Here is a 17,907-nt window from a genome sequence, read left to right as displayed (position 1 = left end):
CAACGTGGGGAAGCGGACTCTCGCCGTCCGCCCAGAGGGAGAATCTTAGACCTTTGAATAAGTTCATTTCTCACAGAGAGAGGTTTTTGGGTGTCGGTGTGAAGCCGGTTCTGCGTCCACAGATCCACGCAGTATGAGGATCACCGGGAGCCACGTGTGCCTGGTGCTGCTGGCCGTCACGCTGTCCGCGGCGCACCAGTCCAAGAAGAGCGGCAAGCGGAGCGACAATGGCACAGGTGAGCAGCCACTCTCTCGAAAATCTGGATGTGAAGCGTCTTCCTGGAGCTCCAGTATTTTTACTTTATTTTAATTTTTAACAGACCAGTAACACAACATTTTTATAATAATATAAACATCCCTATTATTATTATCATTATTATTATTATTATTATTATTATTATTATTATTATTATTATTATTATTATTATAACAGCTGCATTTTTCTTATTTTAATTTTAATTTAATTTGAATGTATAATGTTCATTCTGACTATTTATTTGACTGTTCTGGTTATGTTGTTATTATGTAGTTTCAGTGTGTTATTCCTCCTTCATATGAAATTACCTGCATCTTTTATGTATAAAAAGATAATATCAAACATGTAAATTAAGTTGTTTTGTCTTACTGTCACACTGCATAGGGTCAGGCATTAGAATAAAATAACGGAAAGGAGTGCATTTCGATCCGAAGGCGACTTGTCTGCTGTCTCACAGATGCAGCAGAGTTCGCCCTGGAGCCTGTGCTGTGTGGATGGGAACATGTACAGACCCTAAACCAGATGGAGAGATAAGATCTCCTCTGTATCGCAGGACTGCTCCGAGAGATCTGACTTGAAAACCGTATCTTGGAATTATATCTCCCGTCTGTTTGCCGAGTCTAAATTCTCACCAGAGTCTGCGTTAATTCATGACACCACATCGAGGCAAAACAAACCTTTAAAAATGTAATAGGAATCTTGCATGGCTGTCATGCGAAGATGTGGGTCATGTTGCATGAAGCCTTTGAGCTCTTACAAATGTGTCAAACTCAATAGTGTTTTATCTCAACAACAAAATCAGGCAACAATAAAAAAAAAGGTACGATGGCACTCAGGATTGGGTTCCAAAGTCCTCTATATACTTTGAATTCATCTTCTATAATGCTCCCAAAGTAGGTGGCATTGTTCAGTTCTGCAGAACTGGGTTTGTTTGACCATGGGGCAGAAAGTCCAGAACCAGAAACACATGTGGTCCGGTCTGTGACCTGCGGACCCTTGATAGTAGAGCCACAGTACCAGCAGGGAGTCTCTGCGCTTCAGTTCTTCACTTGAACTTTCACCAGATCTTATAATCTCAATTATAAGATTATTATCAGGCCAGATTTTCTCCCACTTCCTCCTCTTTAGAGACCAAATTAGATTTGTCTCCAGTTACATTGGTTCTCCACAGGGGGTCATCTTTAAGATTATAGCACTCAGTGCTGTGGGCTTTTTTTTCTGCCTCTCCAGCGGAAACTAGCTGCATGTGTGTGATCTCAGATCTTAGCTTTAAGTTGTGTGTGCGGACACAGCACATCAGACATGCATTAATGGTTAAGAGCCGTGACCGGATGTAGAAATTGGCTCATTAATCCAAGAACGAATGGAAAACGCCGTCATTTATATTTATTAAAAAGTTTCCCGCACAGTCTGGTGCCATTCTGTTCCAGCTCCACTGCTGCTTTGAAGGGTAAATGATTTCAATTCAGAGGTCAAATGCTGTCGGTGCTCACTTCCCTCCTGCGCGCTCATTGTGCTGTTTTATGATCTTCATAAGTGACAAGCAAAAGTGGCCAAGGACGTGATGCGGTGAAAGGTCATGGGAGGTCAAGGCCCGCTGATTTGCCGACTGCAGGGTTGCTTAACATGCTGGTGTGAAATGTCCTCACTCAAAGTGTGAACTCGCTAGCATGAATGCAGCATTAAGAGCTGACAAGACGCTCATAGCACGTTCATAGAGAGAGTGCGACTGGAATTAACAGATATATCGGTGGCAATCCAGGGAGAATGTTTCAAATAAAAGACCAAATTCATTCAGGAGTTTCACACTTTTGTTCCTGCAGACTGAAGGTGTGGTTCAAACTTATTTCTTTGGTTCATATATTAACTCACAAGTGTCCAATTTCTGTCCAGTTTTGATGCTTGTGAATCATTTTTTAATGATATACGGTGCCGCCTCCCTTCATAAGCGTGATTCCATTTCGTTCTTGACCCAAAGCAGTGTTTACTGTTCACCCCCATGAGCGCACCTAATGACCTCACAGGGGTGTGGAGTGGACTGGAGGCTTGCTCTCCACCCGATAGAAAAAAACAGTTCTTGTAACTACTCTGTAACAATTTCATTCCTTTATATGACGCCAAGCTAAACCTCAGAGGCGTCTCAAAAATTCAACAATTTTTTTTTTTTAAGGTCAGACCTTGTTTAAGAGCAGTAGAGCACATAAAGGATAGTGCAGACAGAGAAAACAGATTCCTACAAAGATAAAAAAAAAAAACAGATTCATTAATAGCTCACAATGTTATCATTGGTTCATAATAGTGAAAGAAAGATTAAGCTTCTCAGATGCAGTGTGTTGCTCCCACCTCACAAATCACATTGAAATCAGCCACAGATGTTGGAGCGGAAACGTCCGTCTGCTTGACCATTGGATTTCTTTAACAAGTAGCTTCAGGTGAGAGCGAAGCATGAGCACGGCATGTGCAGAAATTTAATGCCTGATAAATCACTTTATATCCTGAATCCCTCTTGAGCCTTTTTTATTGCTGTGGAAGACATTAAGTCTGATTCTCAAGTGTTGTTGATGCGTCAGGATTTCTCCATCAAAGCCCCAGCACTTTCATTATTTTTTGAATAAAATAAGTGTATCCAGCTGTTGCACAGAAACGGGGGAGTCATCAAATGGGGAAAGTGTCAATTGTGCTTTTGAAATAAAAGCGGGGTATGAGAGAAGTCCCCGCTGTGTGGTTTGTTCTCGACAGCAACAGTTTCAGGGCCACTAGCTGCAGTGATCAGACAGGCTGGCTGGCTGGAAAAACACACTTTTAAAGGACTAACTCTTCCAGCATAACAAGAAAATGACTCTGGATTATATAACACGGCCGCGCAGCTGAGTGCAACCTGGTGGATGCGTTTCATTGTCTCATTTTCATGCAGTTTAGTTGTGCCTTTAAAAGACACTTATTTCAAAAGGCATACGAGCGGCTCCCTTCTGTGACTTCCTCCTGCTGACTTTACCGAGAAGTCCAGGATTTCCATTCCCCCGCACTGAATCGCACCACATCCCCATTTGTGGACCGCACAATTTGCCAGATTTCTTTACCATGATAAAACACAAACATTCAAAATCAGACACTCCAACTGATTCAGTGTGTAGTAAGAAACTTTGAACGCTACATTAAAACAAACCTGGCTCATTGAGACAAACTGAACTTTATCACTGCAGCCAGTGTTGTTTTCAACTCTGATTTATTTTGGTTATTTATGATGATGTATTGCAATGCATTTTACTCGCTCACTCACTCACATTAACTCTTCCATAGTACTCATTCACACTCTCGTAAGGAGACTCATTTTGTCTTGTCAAAGACAAAGTCACTCGCTCACCTTCGTATTCATCATTCATTCTCATTCATCCACTCAATCACTCCTTCAAAATTTTTTCATCATTCACTCAGTCACCCAGACGCTCAGTAGCCTCAGCGACTGACAGACGTGAATCAGGTCAGGCAGTGAGAGTCACGCGAGGCTGGGGATGAGAGGATGACTCATTCATGCTGGAGATGTTGGCTGGCGGTGTTAACTATCAGCGAAGTGTGATGACAACTCGGATTTATTCCGTGTATCATCTTCTGTCTTAAAGCTGCAACCGCTTACTGGGTCTCTGCTTCACTCCCAAACCTGAATCCTCATTGCCTCACAAAGGAAACATCTGTTCCTGTGGAAAAAGGGAAAGTAAAAAATCAATGCTTCAACTCCCAAATTAGTCATATACAGCATATATCTCAGCTCACAAACAAATCCCAGGGAGCTGGCCAACTCCCCTTCACAAGCAGCATGAGATGGTCCAGCAAATGTTGATCCTCCTCATCTCTGACTGTTTGAAGAACGACTCAAAACATAGCTCATGCGACCACACTGTTTAATTTCGTTTTTATATACCGTTATGTCGGAGCTGCCGAGGAGCTGTGAGACAAAAAATGCATTTCAGGTTTAGCCTCTGCTTCAGTTTTTCCAGGCTGAGGATTCAATCCAAATATCCAACTGAAGAGCAACATTTCTTTCGATTAGCTGAGCAGTCGCTGACCTGACACTGTTCTGGTCAGTGCTGTAACGTGTAATCATTCTAAATGTGCAGGAAAAAAAAAAATAAATAAATAAATAAAAAAATAAAATAAAAAAAAAAAAAAAAAAAATATATATATATATATATATATATATATATATATATATATATATATATATATATAAACGTGTTTGGATAACCATCTGGTGAATAAGTTGGATCACCACACTTTATTTTTAGGAAAGAAAATTTACAACATGAGGATAACAAGTTCTTTATTTTGAAAAAAATACACTAATAACTATGAATCTATTGTTTTAGAAACATTACGCTTCATATCTTACTGGAAATAGCTGAAAAATATCAACGCCAGGCCTCTTGATAGCTGTCAAAACAACTGTAGTCTAAAAGCACATCTTAATAAATATAGATATACTGTGCTTACATGCTTGACAAGTGTACTGTCGCTTGTTTGGTCAGGAAAAAAAAAAAAAAAAAAAAAAAAAAAAAATATATATATATATATATATATATATATATATATATATATATATAAAGTCTGCCCTGATGATATGCATTATTTTCTAATATCAGATATCAATATCGGAAAAAAAAAAAAATTATCAATTTTTTGTTACATCATTGACAAAACTGAGCAATGAGATAAGTATTTCAGAGGAATATGATTTATCATCCGTTTATCGTGAGAAGTGTGTACTGAACCGACAGTAGCTCGTGCGCTGGGACTAGCTCGCGGTTGCTAAAACGTGCCCCCTGATCTATTGACTACATTTTAAGACCATTTTAGATCGATATATGCTGTTCAAAGGCCGAGCACAGATGGATGTAGTTGTAGTCCTCAGCCCAAATCCAGACCATTAGAGAGGGTGGACAAGGATGATCAAACCATCAGTTTGCACCTCTCTGGCAACAGTTATGGGAGCAGCAGTTACTGCATGAACTCTGGAGCTCCATCAGGTTCTATTAAACCTTCCTGAACTTAAGACAAGAGACACAGGACAGCACCCCATTTGGATGTTTTTTTTTTCCCCGCTGTGACCAGACTGGGTCGAGCTGCATTAGCGGCCAGGTGGGAATATGAAGTCCAGATGGGACTTCATATTTCAAGGTGAGATCGACCTGCTTAAGTGAGCAGATGCGCCGCTCCTTGAAGATGAAGGCTTTCCGCTCTCATTAGTTTGACAGAAAACAAAGCTCAAATTTCATCCATCCGTCAAAGACGATGGAGTTGACCTCCAACCTTCAGAGTTCCTGCCCAATCAGAGGAGCAACCACTAATGTGGCCCGACCACAGATCATGACAGGATGAGCCTTGGAATCCCTCCATCAACTGAGATCGCAGACCAATGGAGACGTCTGCATTTTTGAGAGAATCCAGGGGACATTCACTTGACTTTTGAAGTCTGAAACAGAAAAAACTCAGAAAATCAATGAGAAAAAAAGAAAGAAAATCATCATTTGAAAACGTTATCTTTGCGTGAAAATGTTGAAAGAAAGTGTATAAAAAAGATATGTTCTGCATGAAATGCTGTGGTGGGACCACACCAGAGTGAAGAGCTTCACTCTTTTCCCAGAATTAAAGTATGAATTCTCAGTGGGAGCAAAGTGGAACATTGTCAGTAGCAAATTAGAAAAACTCCATCCAGATGTGACGATGGAGACAGAGAGGCAGATGTTTCTTTGTTTGTAGTACTGTTTGTAATTTATTACAAGTCATGATCATGTTAATCCATCCCATAATTTACTCCATAAATCCTGAGCAGGGATTGTTGAGGAGGTGCACTGTCAGCAGACATGAATGGATGGAGCTTGGCGAAGACCTCTGCAGGTGCTGAAGAGGAGCATCAAATCAGAGGTCAAATCTACGATAAAGTCTGTGATACATGGTCGAGAACTTGTACTCAGTTGTACCTCGTAACTGATCCCTGTTTCTGAGTCCTCCAGAAACCAGAAACGACGCCACAAAAGCGAGAGTCAGCTTCTTTTGTTTGACCCAGTCTGGAGTATTATGAAAATTAATACTCGTGTTTTTGTTTCCCAACTTAGCCTGGAGCCAGGCGAAGAACAGGCGGCTCTTTGCGAGGCAAAAGATTCAAAAGATGTCAGCACCGCTGGAAAATCGCATTCCAGTAAGTGTTCCACGAACTCGGCCGACGACGGCTGTCGCCTCTGACTACCGTTACGTTTGTGATGCTAGCCGCATCTCCGCGTACGCTCCGGTTTCAGTCTGGTCTCCTCATGAGGTCAGGGTGAAACTCAAAGTGACATTTTTGGTCAGTTACACAACTGAACTTTCAAGTGCACCTCAGAGTTGGCTAGCTTGCAAAGATGTCCCCGTACTATCCACCTCGTACAGTACAAGCCCCACAATGCCCCGCAATAGTTGGCGCTCAATAACATTGAACAAACAAATGTTTATTTTAACTTAAATTCCTGGTGAAACTTCCCACAGAGGCAGCACATGTGTAATTATTGTGTCATTATATGTGTTGAAGCACTACTCCTAATATTGTTGTCACAAATCCAGCAACAGTATCATAGTAATAATAATCTTGAGAATTATAACCGTGACAGTTATAATCCACGTTTCAGAGACACAAAGTGGAGTCGATGACCGTGGCGCGCCGCTGCAGCCACCTGAAGGAGACGTGCTCCACGCTGGTGTCGTGCTGCGACCCCTGCGCCGCCTGCCGCTGTCGCCTCTTCAACACCATCTGCCACTGCTGGAGGATGAACACGCGCTGCTTCAAGAGGATGTAGCGCCTCAGGCGGGCCACAGACGCGCTTGCGCCGAGGCTTCGCAGCACAGGTGCACTTCATAGAATGTTATTACACTTGAGAAGAAACCAGAAACACTTTGGACAACCATAAAAGAAGCCGAGATGAAAGTGAAGGACTCCATTCTTTCCGTGCGTAACGGTATACTCTGGATGATATTTATAAGCGGGAAACATATTCTGACGTTCTCCAAACAAGCGACAGTACACTTGTCTAGCATGTAAGCACAGTATATCTATATTTATTAAGATGTGCTTTTAGACTGTAGTTGTTTTGACAGCTATCAAGAGGCCTGGCGTTGATATTTTTCAGCTATTTCCAGTAAGATATAAGCGTAATGTATCTTAAACAATAGATTCATAGTTATGATTAGTGTATTTTTTTAAAATAAAGAACTTGTTGTGCTCATGTTGTACATTTTCTTTCCTAAAAATAAAGTGTGGTGAACTTTTTCACCAGATGGTCATCCAAACACCTTTATAATGTGTGTCTTAAACACTAATCATAAGATAGAAGCATGCAAAAGTAAAATTGGGATTTTAGAAAACTCAAATACTGTGTTAAAAAAATATCACAATATGTAACATATTGTGTTGTGAAATTTCAAATAAAGCAGATCAGAGGAACAATTTGCTTGAATATTAGAATGTATTGTAACAACATTACTGTTATGTTTAATAAAACATTTTTTTTAAAGATGGCTTCAATGTAAAAAAGAAAATATGTACCCTTAAAAAAAATAAAACACTTATCATGGCTCAAATATTATTTTACCACAAGAAAAATAATTATATAAAATGGCGATTTACTGGTAAAATGGTAATAGTAAAAATTGTATAATAAGACAGTGATTTTGCATCTAAATTTCAAATCATTAAATCATTAAAAAAAAAAAAGAAAACTGCTTTTAAAAGTTATAATGCATTTTTGAAAGATAGAAAGATATTGAAACATAAACTAAAAGGAAATGTGTGAAAATATGAGTCTGTTTATATTTCAGGGAAAATACAAACACATTCATAATAATATACTTTAGCTGGAATGATTGAAAAAGGGCTTGTGATTGCCCAACAGTTTTTGATTTGTTTTAATTTGAAATGGGGTCAATGCTATTTTAGGATCCACATTTCACAAATAAAAATATTCATTTCTAAAACAACCACACCAACAGTTAGATAGGTTCTTGACCTGACTGTGGGTCATGTTGGCTAGTGACCTTGAGCCCTATGTTGGTCCTTTACAAATTTCATGGGACAGCAGAGAATTTCAAGTTCTTTCTCTCCGAATAAAGGTCTCTGTTCTCTCCTATTCTTCAGTGAGTTTCCCCTGGGGATTTGTTGTTGTTCTAGTTTAATCCCTTATTTTTGACCTCTTAGATTCTTGACCACTGACTTCTTTTGGCCATCTTGGTTGGCACCATTACTCCTCTTGATAATATGAATCTCAGGGAGGACATTTTTATTTGAGCATTAGATAATACATTTAAATAGAGAAGCACACTCAACATGGAAATATGAAAAAAAAAAAACCAATTGCTTTATTATAATTCACAAATTTGAAAACGATTTGAAGTGAAAATGATTTTCTCCATTAAAGGTCAGAAGATGATCTGTAGTTTAAAGAGTGAACTGAAAACACACTGCATGTGATCACGACTTGAAGATAAATATTTTTGGCAGTGCTTTTAACTCCAGTGGACTGTGCAAAAACATATTTCACAAAGGCTTGATTCAGCCAACGCAGCTTGGTTGTGATCTTAGAGTTCAAAGTGAACTCAACATGAGTGGTTTTTGGAACCAAATCCAGAGCCCCACGGGTCAGTCCACTTCAGGACTGGAGTTTCAGTTCTCTGTTGTCCAGCTTTTCTCTGTTACATTGGTTGAAGTTCCAGAGAGGTGCAAATAAGGAAGTGATTATTTTTAAGCAGCTATGGAAATGTCAGCGTCATCTGGAGCAGGACAGAGTGAGTGGACGTTAGTCAGCGGCGGAATGAAGCTGATAAAAACAGCTCGGATGGTTCATTCACCGACAGGACATTTTGACATCATGGCGGTTCCTTCGGAGCTGAGCTTCAACGTGGACCACGGTTATCTGGAGGCTCTGGTGCGAGGCATGAAGGCCGGGTTGCTCACGGTGGACGACTACAATAACCTGACGCAGTGTGACTCGCTGGACGGTATTGTTGTATTTTTATTTTTATTTTTTTATTATTAAAAAAATATATAGTCTAGTTTATTTATTTATTTTTCATTCAGAATGTGCAGGTGGGCCTGGAGAGTAGAAATATATTTGTTTATATTCTGAAAATATTTTTTTTTACACATTATTTATTTTTTAAACAATAAAATAAATGACTACTTTTGCAATTAATTGAAATGCTATAATAAAAATTATTAAAATTAATGTAATATATTGCGCTGTGATATATTTTCAAACAATCAGTACTGTCCTTTCTTCTTTTTTTTTTCAATAAGATGTCGTAAACGTAAATAGATGTCGCAAAAACCGTGCGTGATGCTTCTCTCCGCAGACATGAGGCTGCACCTCCAGACAACAGACTTCGGGAAGCTGTTCTCGGCCACAGAGGAGGACCTGACCGTGTGTCTGATGGACACCAAGCTGAGGGAGAACCTCGTGACTGAGCTCCGCTGCCTACGCTCAAACTCGCTCCCTCCTCTCTCTCACTTCCTGGATTACGTCGTGTACGTCACAGCTGCGCCATTGCTAAATAAAACGGCAACTTGGGCTTCATCACAGTACTGTATTTCATTTGTATAACAGTAAGAATGCTAACAGTAATACAACTATTTAATTTCTCATAAAAAATATATATTCATTTTCGACAGTAATAACAATACATAAGTCCCATAGTGCACTGCAATAGTTGGAACACTTGACTATTGGTCCAACTGAACCCTACACTGAAATCCCAACCTTCGTCGCTGTAGCTACAGCTACATGATCGACAACGTGGTGATGCTGGTTACCGGAGCCTTGAAAAAGAAGGCTGTTGAAGACCTGCTGCCACGATGCCACCCACTGGGAGCCTTCGACCAAATGGCCGCCGTGGGAATTGCACTCACTCCCACAGAGCTTTACTCCAACGTCCTGGTGGACACGCCGCTGGGTAAAAACCCATGCAGCCATATTGTTGACATCATAGATGGAGCTAACGTTTCCAGGTCTTACTTCTCAGCTCAGTTCTTCGAGGAGGCGCTGTCCGACTCCAACCTGGATGAGATGGAAGCGGAGATCCTCAGAAATAAACTCCTCAAGGTCATCACACGAACCAGGGTTTTTTTTAAATCGCTTCATAAACAATGGTCAACGTTTTGTTATCGTCTTTTTCAGTCATACCTGGAGTCTTTCCACCGCTTCTGCAGAAAAGCGGGTGGCGCCACTGAGGACACCATGTGCCCCATTTTGGAGGTAGCGAAAGTCGACACTGCTTTTGCTGTTGTTTTAATGCCGAGTCTGCGCGTGCGTGTCCTCCAGTTTGAAGCTGACAGACGGGCCTTCATCATCACGATCAACTCTTTTGAAACGGATCTGAGCCCCGCTGAGAGGCAGTCTCTGTTTCCCACCTGTGGAAGACTTCACCCTGAAGGTCTGCTCTTGTTAGCCAAAGCAGAAGGTCCTGAGCAGGTGAAAGCTGTGGCTGACTGTTACCCAGTAAGTCTCTGACACAACCATCTGGTGCAAAACTGAGCCTTGATATGGATCTGTTTCTTATCGTTTCTAGGAATATAAAATGATATTTGAAGAGCCTGAGCCAGGATCCGACGGCCAGACTCTGGAGAACAGATTCTTTGAACAAGAGGTAAATATGTAATTAAAAAAAATATATATATATATTCATAATTTATATTGTTTTTTGAGTATAAGAAATATGTTTGATGGTGATCATGACAATGATAATGAAAAAGTTGTTTGTGCATTGAATTCAAAACCAGATGAAACAACTTATTATACGTTATAAAAATAAACACACATGGAAAGTAAAAGTCAAATTAATTAAATTGAATATCAGAAAACCCTAATTGGATTGAGATTTATTATGAAATATTAAATAATTGTAAGGAACTAATAAGGATAGAAAAAGGACAATGATATAAAAATATTTATCAATAATACAATCAGTTCTAAAACGAAAGTAAAATGATCAAATTTGTGTTACACACATTATTATTTATTATTAAACACTTTATACAAGAAAGAGAAAATCATGAAAACATATTATTATTAATTTATTAATAATAGTAATAACAATAAATAATTATGTATTTATTATTATTATTGTTGTTGTTGTTGTTGTTGTTATTGTTGTTGTTGTTGTTGTTGTTATTGTCGTTAATAATAATGATAAATTATTGATCTATTGATTTGATTTAAACAACTTTATTAATATTGTACTGTATGATACTATTTCAATTAAATACATGTATATTTTTAAATATATTGCATGAATAACCGACAGAGAGTGCGTGAAAAGATAATGTTCTGGTTCCGCTCCCCTCAGGTGAAGCTGAACTCCATGACTTTCCTGCAGCAGTTTCACTTTGGGGTTTTCTACGCCTACGTCAAGCTAAAGGAGCAGGAAATTCGGAACATTGTGTGGATCGCTGAGTGTGTCACCCAGAGGCAGAAGGCAAAGATACACAAATACATTCCAACCCTCCAGTGAGTGTCATGCTGCTGACTGACAGGTGTGTCAGTTCCAATGAACACACGGACTCCCTGGCTTCCACTGGCTGCGTCTCTACCACAAACTCACAAAACCCCCAGGGTCATTTAATCCATGAACCAGATCATCAAGCAATTTTACCAAAAACAATTGCAAGGCTGGCTGCTCATTCAAGCCCATTCAATCCCAGCCTGCCTGCAAACTCTTCTTCACCTCTTAATGGTTAACAGCTTTTTGACATGCCAACACAGTGGAGATGTTTTTGAACTCATTCTCAGCTGAAGACACCTGGATGGCATTTTCGCACAGAACAAGGACACAGTGTGAATCTCATCACGGACAGCTTGGTTACGTTCCAGGAATTGCGGAGACAAGACAAGAAGGCTCTGCTAGCATCGATGACAAAAAGCAGATCCCCCCAAAAAAATGAGACTCACGCCTGCTGCTACACAACAACCCAGCACGACGTTCCTCTCTCATGCCACAATGTCACACCTCCTGAAAGTCCATTCAATATTTGGATCTCGAAGTATCAGTTACCTACCTCCAAATATTGGCCCACGCAAACTGAAACTTTTTGTTATAGTACTCAATACGCCAACATTCTTAAATCACCTTTGGCGGAATGAGCCTGTCCAAAAGTGTTTTTCCCTTTCCAATTTTGCTTATCTGAGAGTATAAATCAGGTGCTTAAACAGTCTGACCATGGAGCTGCCGGTGGTTGCTAACGTCAAGCTAGCTCGCGGAGGGAGATGTCGCCCGGTTGAACGTCATTCTTGCCGTTTGATCTACCAACACTACCCGAATTGGACATGAAAACAAAAACACTGTCTTTTTTTCACATCACTGTGAAATAGCTCCCCGCGTAAAAGCCAAGGTTGATTTACACCGAGTGAGTTTCATTCTAGTAAAATCGGCATCTGGGATCAAGGACATGAGAAGTCCTGTGACGGGGCGCGTCGGCGCTGCCAGCAGTCGGCTCACAGAGGAGCAGCTGTTTGAAATGGAAAGACGTAAAAGAGGAGCGTATTCTGGCCTTTAAATAACCACATCAGCGCTGCTTTTATCCTCTAAACAACGATCACTATCTTTGCGTTTGACTGCGTTACATAACCGTTGGCTATTCAAGGAGACACCTGGTTTCCCTTGATGGTATTCAGAAAAAAATGCAAGGCCATAGGATGCCACATTTGAGGAAAAGAAGCAGGATGCATCACACGAAACCACCAGCTATTCACAGATACTTCACTTGAGATGAGACATTTTCAGTAGTTACGGATGGTACTTATGGAATGAGGCACCAACCGTGGAGGGAGATTAACCCCAGATGTTAAATCCAGAGGTCAATTCCCTGTAAATAAAGTGTAAAAGTAAGGTGTAAACTCAAGGCACAGGGCCAATCTGGACTCATATGAGGTTTAAATACATGCGTTAGGCTGAAGAATCAGCAACAAACAGAGTTCAATCTCAAAGGCTGTTTTTAGTTTTAGGGGGAAAAGTCTAAATTTGAAATGAAATAACAGACATAACATTTAGGGCCTGTCCCAAGTCTCACCCTAACACTCCGCCTTACGTGTTCACGTGTGAGTGTAGTGTGTCCTAATACTCCTGACACCAAGGGCACTCGCCATCTCCAGCACTCGATATACAGTATACAAAGCAAAGTCATGACATCACCCACTTGGACGTCGGAGGGCACTCAGAGCCAAGTGCTGGTGTTAAGGGTGAGAAATGAGTTGTTGGGCCATGGGTTAGACAGGAGAATATTCAAGCGACTTGACGCTAGCTCATCCATGCTCCCTGAAACATGTCGACAAGCAAGAATGCTTCACTTCAAATCCATTATCAAGCAAGCTGCAGGCTATTCACGAGGATGGGCCACTTGAAATTCAGGGAGGCTACACTTTGAATGGAGACAATCCATCATTCGTGATTCTTCAGCTCCTCAGGGCGTCTTCACAAGACACTAGTTTCATGGACGCTTTTCAAGGATTCCTTGAAAAAAAGACAGCGGCAGAACACTGCAATTCACAGTGAGTAATTGGGCATGCACCGGACAGCTAGGCATTTCAATGTGCCCACAGGGACAGTGAGGTATTTACAGTAAACGCTTTCATGGAGCAGAGGAGGCTGACACTTCTAAGAAAGAGGCAAGGATGTGGTTCAAAAAAGCTGAATACGCTGACTTCAAAAATATATTTTATTCTTCCAACAGATTTTTTTGTTTGATTTTGTTAGGAGCAAATGCATCATACAAAACAGTAGGTTAGTCGATTCACATTATGGGTATAAACCGAGGTAATTGCAGGTCACATGGACGTCCAAAACCTAAACATATGTGGTGTAACAGAGGCAGTGGCATAAAAGTGTCTCTTTTAGCAGCTAACGTGCGTCATAAATCACTGTGCGCCCCATAAACCTAACAGCAGTCATGCTCTTGCTGAAACATAAAGGGGAAATAAAAATCAGCCAATTTGTTTTTGTGTGAGGGAGAGTGTCACGACAGATCACCATGTTCCGTGTGGTAGTAACTCACCGCATTGTGGAGGAAGATTTAAGGGGACGTAGTTCTGCTGGCAGAGCAGGACGAAAGCCCATGCTAATCGACAAGCGGCGTTCGGTGAGCTCGTCTCACAGGCCCGACGGAACTGGCCCGGGTGCACCTGACCGCAAACAGACGACAATAGTGTTGCTGTAATTCAGCGTCATTTCTGTCTCGCATCATGAGTTTCTCCAGTCATTGTGCATCAAACTGGTTGTCAATTCTTAAGGCCATGAAGGTCCCTGAAGCTGTCTAGTTCTAGGAACTTGCCTAACTCCAGCAGCTTAACAAACACTAAAAGGTGACAGGCCAGTAGAGATGGGCGATATGGACAAAAAATGTTAGCGTGATACATGTTGTAATTTACGATAATTATCATAATAAATTTGTCGGACACTACAGTCTCTCTTGAAACTGTTTTATGATTAAACTTATTAGTTCAGTTTGTCTCCAACATCATTACTTGTTTATGTTTAAATATAATAGTTAACTCAGTGTAGAGTAATTCAATGTTTCACGTCTCTGGTAGAAGCCGCTGGTGTCTGACAGACTGCTCTGCCAGTTTTATTTAGGGGTTAAATTGAGCCGGCTGTCTGCTGTATCTCATGTCTCTGAACAGTTGACTTAAACTATGGACCAGTCTGGACACATTTCCTCGATGCTATTGAAGAAATATTAGAAATAATGTGAATAAATGACCATTTAGTCATATTCTATTCTCCAAATCATGATACAAACTGTCAGTCCTTTGTCTCGTGTGATGAAAAACATTTTCACAATTCTCTCTCCTAAAATGGTTGTTTTTCATTTCCTCATTGAAGATTTCACTAATACTTTGAGCGCTTTAGAATTTGTTGATGGTCCCTAACTGATGCCGGCTGGTAGCACTAGCGCTGTCTGTGAGAGTGTGTCCATGATCAGTGAACCATAATGGGGATGCAGAAGAGGACACTGTTGCCAACACCGGAGCGGAGGTCCATCCAATATCCAACTATTTTCACCATAGCGTTCAGCACAGCAGGAGACCTGCATGTGTTGATGTGAACCAAGGCAGACAACCGCACCAGAGGACCTATGAGGACCACTCCATCTAATAAAATAAACACGGATCCAGAGATCCTGAGACTCAGAGTCAACCAGTGTCTTTATCAAAGGTTCCCTGTATTAAAAATAAGTTTAAAACTACAATTGTGAACCAAAGTCCACCACATTCTCCACAACTGTCACACGCCAGTGTCACCGCGGAGCTGGAGAGCGCGGCACGCCATCGCGGTCATGTTCACGTATGCAGGTCCAATACAGCGAGTGAGCTGCGTGTTTATCGAATTTATCGTGAGATGCAGAATAGAATAAAACAACTTCCCTCTCATCACTTTTCTCTCCTTCCTTCTTCTGTCTTCAAAACTAAGCAGCCTTAGTCTGGTTCTCCTGACGCTGAGTAAGTTTATCATTGATTTCCTCTGCTCCTTTTGACTGATATGGACGGTACATGACTTACAGTACATGATCAGAACAGACAGACAGACACACAGACAGACAGACAAACATACAGACAGATAGATAGATAGATATACTCACAACTTTAAAGCAGGAACTCAGTGGAGAATCAGCAGAAGAGAAAAGCAAGCCACATGTTACTGGGCTTACGGCAGATTTAGGGGAAGGCTCTGGTGGAGCTGACCGTCTGGTGCATCCCTTACTTAGCTTAAGACACAGGAAACACTTTTTTTCAAGTACTCATGTGAGGATATGCATGACAAATGCTACACCAACCTGCCAAGCACTGTAAAAGCTCTCCATGTTTTCAGCCTGGGGTCCGCTAGGCAACGGTAAATCATTACCGGGTTCATTGTCGTTGGTGCCCAACGCGCCGGCGGACTTTCCTGAGACACATCAAGAAATCAACACTGATGTCAAACTAGCTCCAGTTTTTTTTTGACCCACCGTGGAGCCATCCATTGAGAGTCCAACTGCAAACCCTCAGGGTAAGGTCACATGACAAGGATGCGCCGCTCTCATTGGACACCTCGACGAAGTTTGACCCTCTTCTGACGGAGACGCCGCCGCCACTGTGTGATACGTGCGTCCCAACTTTGCAGTCAACCTTCACCTGCCACAGGGTCACATGAGATTGCTTATGTTAGCAACCTATTAAATCACAAGCCACATGATGAAGCAGACACCTGTCCATTGTTCTGGATGCTGATCGAGCTGTTGTTTATTTCCATAAGCAGGAAATTCTGCGAGTCTGAATTCAGCACAAGCGTGAAGGAGGGATCAGAGCTGATGTCTTGTGAAAGGAGAAGTGGGCAAGAGCTTGGGAGTGCGTGCAGATGGCCGTCGAACGTCAGGACAAACTGGTCTGCCACCACCACAGCTCGATCTAACAAAGGAAACAGAATACAAGTGGGTGAAGTGACATCAGTTAAAGCGACGTCTTCAAGTGAAGTCGTGTCGTCTCTGATCAAATCTTAATTATGAGCCAATGGAGACGCTTTAGTTTCCTTCTTTTTCCTTAAGATTCAGCCAAAATTTTAAATGCCAGAGCTGGACTGGCCGTTTGTTTTTCCCTCTTTTTCCTGTAATCTGCCCATCAATCCATGCCTGAACTTCTAAGCCACGACAAGGTAAGTACAAGGCTTTCTCACGAAGGAAAGGGCTGTCCATGATTTTCCTCTTCAGGCGATAGAGTTCAGCAGCGGGTCTGATGGAGAGGAGCGTCTGCAGGGGCCTCAAAATCCACTGCTCTAAGAGAAGCTCCACCACACCCACTTCAGCCAGCCGCGACCAGGAGATGGGGGGCAGCGGCAGGGACACAAGAACTGAACCGTCTCTGAAAAAAGCAGAACACTAAATTAAACCAACTGAAAGTCTATAAAAGACCAGTCAGTGATGCCTCAGTGAAGGAGGTAGCTCATATTCAACTGAAATCGCTCTGTCAGCTCAAGCAAAAATATATATTAGATTACATTCAGATATTGCTATCACTTTAGATTGGGGAACACATACGGTATTATCTATTAATACGATCATTTGCTGCTTATTGTTATTATAATTATTATTATTGTGAAAAGTCAGGCTTAACTCGTACTTTACGAACTGGCTAATATGCAGCTGATACACATATGGATACGTGGTTTATTTATGGTGATGTAAAATGTAAGCAACACTTCATGCCATCAGCTACAAAGAAGAGCACATCCATCACTCTGTACTACATCTGGTCCTGGAACCCACTCATCACACATTATAATGGGAGCTGTCAAAATTCATGCCTTTACAGTTTCATAAAATCTTTATTTGACACAATTACTAGCTGCTGCCATGATGGACTGTGCAAACACAGGCTCGGGATGAAAACAAAGTAGTAAAGAGAGAATCTTCATGAAAGCCTCTTATAAGCCTCCCCCCCAGTTACTTTACTGAGGAACCGTGATGTCCTTCCTTACATTTTCATCAAGTACAACGTCTTCCCTACTACTTACAATGACATAAATAGCAGCATAAATATCTCCATTCACAAGCTTCCTAGCTCAGCACAATAACATCCCAGAGACAGCATTCCTACGAGAGAGAGGCCGTA

General features: G+C 41.2%; 3 protein-coding genes across 4 annotated transcripts in view; 2 read left to right on the top strand and 1 right to left on the bottom strand.

Moving 5' to 3' along the window:
* Positions 1–40: 40 nt before the first annotated feature.
* asip2b (agouti signaling protein, nonagouti homolog (mouse) 2b) lies at positions 41–7,318 on the top strand. Its single transcript, XM_053883980.1, has 3 exons — positions 41–236; positions 6,367–6,449; positions 6,913–7,318. The coding sequence occupies exons 1-3, from the start codon at positions 134–136 to the stop codon at positions 7,078–7,080; spliced, it is 354 nt and encodes a 117-aa protein (XP_053739955.1). The 5' UTR covers positions 41–133; the 3' UTR covers positions 7,081–7,318.
* Positions 7,319–8,937: 1,619 nt separating this feature from the next.
* Positions 8,938–13,501, top strand: LOC128769568 (V-type proton ATPase subunit d 1-like). 2 transcript variants are annotated; one of them, XM_053883388.1, is made up of 9 exons: positions 8,938–9,061; positions 9,131–9,274; positions 9,629–9,800; positions 10,047–10,225; positions 10,295–10,374; positions 10,450–10,527; positions 10,594–10,770; positions 10,841–10,918; positions 11,618–13,501. In XM_053883388.1, the coding sequence occupies exons 1-9, from the start codon at positions 9,028–9,030 to the stop codon at positions 11,780–11,782; spliced, it is 1,107 nt and encodes a 368-aa protein (XP_053739363.1). In that variant the 5' UTR covers positions 8,938–9,027; the 3' UTR covers positions 11,783–13,501. The 2 variants fall into 2 exon arrangements, with proteins under 2 accessions (XP_053739363.1, XP_053739362.1); XM_053883387.1 differs by having other exon boundaries at positions 9,035–9,274.
* A 496-nt stretch (positions 13,502–13,997) lies between these two features.
* The window catches only part of LOC128769517 (uncharacterized), an 11,481-nt gene continuing 7,571 nt past the window's right edge, over positions 13,998–17,907 (bottom strand). Inside the window, exons 19-25 of the mRNA XM_053883300.1 lie at positions 16,973–17,157; positions 16,508–16,707; positions 16,269–16,434; positions 16,098–16,207; positions 15,903–16,028; positions 14,319–14,445; positions 13,998–14,222 (exon numbers count right to left, since the gene is read on the bottom strand). Of these exons, the coding sequence (XP_053739275.1) occupies positions 14,212–14,222; positions 14,319–14,445; positions 15,903–16,028; positions 16,098–16,207; positions 16,269–16,434; positions 16,508–16,707; positions 16,973–17,157 (925 nt within the window). The 3' untranslated portion in view covers positions 13,998–14,211. The remainder of the gene's footprint in view (positions 14,223–14,318; positions 14,446–15,902; positions 16,029–16,097; positions 16,208–16,268; positions 16,435–16,507; positions 16,708–16,972; positions 17,158–17,907) is intronic.

This window comes from Synchiropus splendidus, chromosome 13 (genome assembly GCF_027744825.2).
Source record: "Synchiropus splendidus isolate RoL2022-P1 chromosome 13, RoL_Sspl_1.0, whole genome shotgun sequence".
NCBI classification, from domain to species: domain Eukaryota; kingdom Metazoa; phylum Chordata; class Actinopteri; order Syngnathiformes; family Callionymidae; genus Synchiropus; species Synchiropus splendidus.
Note: the sequence above shows the minus strand (reverse complement) of the source record. Positions and strands in the feature narration are given on the sequence as shown.